Genomic DNA, 5,475 nt, shown 5'->3' with positions numbered 1-5,475 from the left:
TGGTGAATAGTGTTTAGTGTTAAAGGTGAAATAAAAAAAAGTTGTCTTTTTTTTTAATTTGTCAAAGAAATAAAAATATATTTTTAAAATATGTGATAAATAAATATAAATTGAGAACATAATTTACTTTTTATACTATGAAATGTATGTAAAATATATAATAATTTATTATGAAATTTAGGTAAATTGTACAATAATTTATCGTAACCTCCATGTATCAAAGTCAAACAGCACATGTCCATCAACATAATTTCATGAAATCCATGAGCCCAACTGTAAATGGAATAAAAATATTCCTTAATAGCATACTATCATTTACGAAAGCTCTGAAATCTATAACAAAATTGAGGTTTTAGGAAACAATGGTAACAAGATCATTAATTTTTTTAACAAAAAATGGTTGAGGTCAATAATAGAGTTTAATATGCATACTGCGTACAGGCTGTTACTTGCGTTGTTTGAGAAACGTATGTCAATTTTATTTTATTTGTATCCATTTATCATCATGTTGAAATTAAAAAACCAGTATACTTTAACCACCAAATTAATCACAACCTACTATTATTTCAGTCATATGTAGTAGTATTTTGCATCTATGCAAGTGTCAAGTAACTCGTGAAATTTGATGAGAAGAAATTATTTATTAATTTATCTTTTTTTAATTATTTGTTCATTTTTTTTATAATAATTTTTTATTAGCTATTTATTTTGATAAATCAAGAAAGGGCAAAATAATTTTACCTATGATATCTTTAATTAATTATTTTGAAAAAGATAGAATTTTTTGAAAATCTTAAATTTTTAATTCATCTATTTTATAATTAATAGGGATAAAATCTAAACTCATTATATCAATAATTGCTTTCTTAATAGGTCTGTCAATTCAAATGTAATTAGGGACAGAGGGGGAGTACTATCTATGTCAAAAGTATTTGAACTATGATTTCTCATGATTATTGCCCCATTTAATTGATAGTGTTAGCGTATAACTGGAGCGATTTATTTATATTCTTATATCGAGCGAAGAAAATAATTAAAAGTTTTGAATTTGTCGAGAGAAAATAATTAAAAATTTGAATCCATCGCCATAGTTTAACCACGAAATTAACCACGACGTACTATTATTTCACTAATATATAGTATTTTGCATCTGGATAAATGTCAAGTAACTCATTCACGAGAGGTTACGTAAATCATGAGAAGAAATTATTTACTAATTTATTACTATCTATATTAAAATTTGAACTATGATTTATTGCCCCACCTAATTGATTGTGTTAGGTTATACCGTTGGGTATAATTTGGAGCAATTTATTTGTGTTCCTCTATAAAATGGAGGAAATAATTAGAAATTCTGGAACTTTCACTGTATGAAAGGGGAAATAATTATAAATTCTTAATCCATGCTGCATGGAGGAGGAAATAATTGACCATAAGCTAGTCAAAGTTGAAAACGAAAAGGAAAATATTAAAAAAAAAACATGTATGATTGTAGCATAAAGTCAGCGTAAATGAAAGACAATAGTACTAATTTTCTATTATATGTTAAAATAATTCACCTCCCACAATAATTAAATCATGCCCTTCAACAACTCAAAAGGGGGTGATAAGAAAGAAAAATCTTTAAAAAAAAGGCCAGATACTTGCCACCTTTCACTATAAAAGTTGAATATTCTCATCTCCATCTCCATCTTCTTTGTAAACTGCACAAAGAAATAAATGTTAGACCAAAAGAGTTTAGGTTTTGTGCACAGACAGTATATTAGATATTTATATCATAAGATACCGTGTTTATATGTCAACTGCTATAATAGTAAACTTATTATGATAGTAATTTGATTAATAGAGTAATAGAACAGTATAATTGGTTCAATAAGAGTAAGTTTAACATATATTCTATAATTTTTATGTATCACGTATGAGATTATATTGAACAAGTCATTTAAATTGCAACAGCGATATAAGTATTTAAGGATTTGTTTGATTGGAAGCAAGTTATTCTGGATTAACTATTTCGGTATAAATTATTCCGACATGTATATATGGAGGATAACTTATCTAATCACTATATCAAAAATGACGGAATGAATAATCCAAAGACTATCTAATACCTCAAACTAGATATGAGATAAAATAATCTTACATACATTTTATTCTAAAATTATTATACTTGATAGCTCCACACATCAAGCAACCTAAAAAATAGAAGGAAAGACTTGATTTAGTTTATGCAAATTGCTTATGTATGAACTAGTAAAAAGAAAAGGGACGTTGACGGATATCAAGAAAAGAACCTAACAATATTCCGATGTTAATTTTGCCACATAGGTTATAGGTTTTTTGAAACATATTATAGTGTTTAGCAATCTATTAAGAGATGAGTAAATAGCATAATTACTGACACAATCATAGTGGATGAGTTAAATATTTTACACTATCACTAAAAGATCTAGTACACAGTGTAACCTTCTAACAAGCCTGGTTTTGTAACCTGCAAATAAAATACTAAAGTACATAGTATAACTGGTAAAACTACACTATCATTAATTATGCAAATGTTATTTATGTAAAGATATAATTACCGCTTCCTCCGTTTAAAAAAAAGATTGGCCTAGTTTAACTTAAATCGGAATTTAAGAAAAGAAAGAAGACGTTTTAATTTTGTAGTTCTAAATTAAGGTCCTTTAATCTTGTAGTCTTAAACGTGTCACGTGGATAGTTAAAGTTAAATTCAAAAAAGAAAAGGATTAAAAGGAAAATAGGGTAATTCTTTTTTAAACGGAGAAAGTAATAAAGAGAGTATCAAGGATTTATACTTTTTTGAACTCATATGTAAAATATGAGAGAGACAAGAAGGAAAAGCGTTGAAAGGTACTTACCAAGATTAAAAATATTTGTTAGAAGAAAAAATCACTTGTAACATTAACATGAAGGACCAATGCTCCTTTCCTCTTCACTGTTGGCTCTCTGTTGCTGCTGTGGTGTTTGTGGTTGTTGCGGTAGCTGTTGTTGTTGCTGAAGCAATTGATGTGGCTGAACCTGAACCTGGCCGTGATGCTGCTCCTGCTGGGCTTGTTGAATCTGGTAAGGATCATTGTCAAATGACGCTAATGCCAATGAAGGTGACATTGATGAACTCATTTGATGAAATCCTGTTGCCGTTACTGGCCCTGTTGACAGAGACGGATTCAAGATTTAGAATTAATAAATTCTAAATTCCTTAAAAAAAATAAGAGTTCAAAACACATAATCAATATATGTGTTTTTGTGTAAGGTAAAAAAAAATGTCACGTTTTCTAAATGGATCTATTACTAGCCTTTAGCTTCCACCAGCAACAGATATCAGGTTGATAACTAATCATAAGCATTATGTTACAGTACCTGCAGAATCATATCCGCTGTTGAATTGTTGTTGTTGTGGTTGCTCATAAGTTCTCATCATCTCCTGTTCCCTTGCAGCCATTACCGCGGCTAATTGATGAGCTTCAATCACTTGGTGTTGTTGTTGTTGTTGTTGTGGATCACGCATCATTAATTGAGCACCATGCTGTTGCATCCCTGTTTGCAATCCCATTGGCTGCATATTATAAGCCATCATATTAGAAGAAGAGGGATTATTGGGATGCTGTTGAATATACCCAGAGTGTTGAAGCATTGGCAACATTGCTTGTGGACCAATATACGTTGCTAAATCTTTCTTAGCATTCAACAAATCATCTTGAACTTGCTTAAGCTTATGCTGAAGTATTGAAATTAGTCCAACACAACCATAAACCGGATCACGGAGGCGATATTCCGCTTCATAAGCTAGGGAATTTACAGCATCTTCCCGTTGAGTCGCGTTTAATTCGTTGAGTAATTTAGCCACGTTACTAGCCCCAAACACCTTGTGTACGTTCTCGAATTTTCGAGGTTGATCTGGTGGGAAATATGGCGCAAAAACACATTCTTGTGTGCATTTTCTACGCAAGAATTTGCATGCTGCACATGGAGAATTCGACGATGACATGATATTTTGCCCTAGACAAAAAAAAAGAGACCTTAAAATCCGAGAAATATACTTATAACAAAATGCATTTTTTGCAGTAGTAATTATAGATGGTAAAATTATGTATGTTAAAAGAATGCATGGCATTAAAGTCACATGGAAGCAAACATGGCAAGTAAATATATTTATATCACCAATAGAATAAATTAAGAGGTATTTTAATTGATTTTAATCAAGGTAACTAGGGCAGTGATTAGTAAAAGAATTTCAGTTACGATTTCCGAAATCCAATTAAGAATAATAGTAGCAAAAGGGTAGATTTTTTTTTTTAATTAAAATAAAAAGAAGACAGTTATGTAAAGAGGAAACTTGTTGTAATTTAAGATCTAAAGTTAGTAAGTAAATCAAGATCTCTTTAGATCAACACAAAATTTATTGTGTTTCCTTATCAAACTCAACATCTTTTCCAATTCACAAACAAATTAATTAATTAAACACATAAATAAAGATCCAAAAACTCAAAACGAGGTAAATTAAAACCAAAAAAAAATAAAATTAAAGAAAATCTCACCTTGTATTTTGTCAAAACCACTATAGATCAAACTTTAATCCTTCGTCTCTTTCTCTCTCCTTAAAATTCATATCATCTGGGAATAATGGAGTGAGTATAAAATGAATTAAAAAAAACATAAACAAGAGTTAATACGTAAATCTTTCTACTTTTTACCTATTTATTTATAGCAAGTGAAAACAGAAACAAGTATCATAAAGTTGTGATGACTGATGAAATAAATAAGATTTTTTTACTCTGCAAACACGATATGAATCTGAATTAATTGAGTCATACTAGATGGTTATAGATAAATCGAAAAGGGTTTGATTTACCTTTATGACAAAAAATTGAGCAAATGAAGATTCATTCTTGTCGATCCGATCGATTTTCAAAAGAATACAACAAAAAGATAACACGTTTAGTTTTTTTTTTTTAATTATTATGAATGAATATATGAGACAGAATTTAAGAGTGAGGGGGGATGGGAGAAAAGATACGAGAGATTAAAAAGGAAAAGAAATCATTACTAAATGCACAAGTATAATTTAGTGGAAGTCATTTTTATTATATAGAGGGTAAGAGTGTAAATATATTCATTATTGGGGTGTAATGTGAAAGAGGAGTCGTGGTGACCGCGTAAAGAGGAAGAAACCTCCATTCTGACTTTCTGACTAATGTGAATCTGATTAGCTTCTTTGTCCCTGCACACATTCATATTCCAAATTTACCCTTGGTAAAAGTTATATGTCATGCGTCTGTCTAGGCGATATTATATTATGATATAGAATTGTGAGATCGAATTAGCGTATTGATATGCGATTTTACGTTTATTTCATATTATGAGATGAAATATCATATCATAATTTGAGATTTTTAAACACAAAAATTGATTCACAAATTTATATTTTTTTAAAATAATTCACAAACTTTTGGA

The 5,475-nt window shown here is 29.6% G+C and overlaps 1 protein-coding gene across 2 annotated transcripts; it reads right to left on the bottom strand.

Moving 5' to 3' along the window:
* Positions 1-1,512: 1,512 nt before the first annotated feature.
* LOC101261486 (LOB domain-containing protein 36-like) lies at positions 1,513-5,098 on the bottom strand. Of its 2 annotated transcripts, XR_740186.4 has the most exons (6): positions 4,874-5,081; positions 4,560-4,635; positions 3,382-4,020; positions 2,880-3,170; positions 2,148-2,195; positions 1,513-1,703 (listed from the first exon to the last, which is right to left on the bottom strand). XR_740186.4 is itself a non-coding variant. In XM_004233895.5 (5 exons), exons 3-4 carry the CDS (start codon positions 4,007-4,009, stop codon positions 2,923-2,925), a joined length of 876 nt encoding a protein of 291 aa, XP_004233943.1. In that variant the 5' UTR covers positions 4,010-4,020; positions 4,560-4,635; positions 4,874-5,098; the 3' UTR covers positions 1,513-1,703; positions 2,880-2,922. The 2 variants fall into 2 exon arrangements, 1 of the variants encoding a protein (XP_004233943.1); XM_004233895.5 differs by lacking the exon at positions 2,148-2,195 and having other exon boundaries at positions 4,874-5,098.
* Between the last annotated feature and the right edge of the window lie 377 nt (positions 5,099-5,475).

This window comes from Solanum lycopersicum, chromosome 2 (genome assembly GCF_036512215.1).
Source record: "Solanum lycopersicum chromosome 2, SLM_r2.1".
Taxonomy (NCBI): Eukaryota; Viridiplantae; Streptophyta; class Magnoliopsida; order Solanales; family Solanaceae; genus Solanum; species Solanum lycopersicum.
Note: the sequence above shows the minus strand (reverse complement) of the source record. Positions and strands in the feature narration are given on the sequence as shown.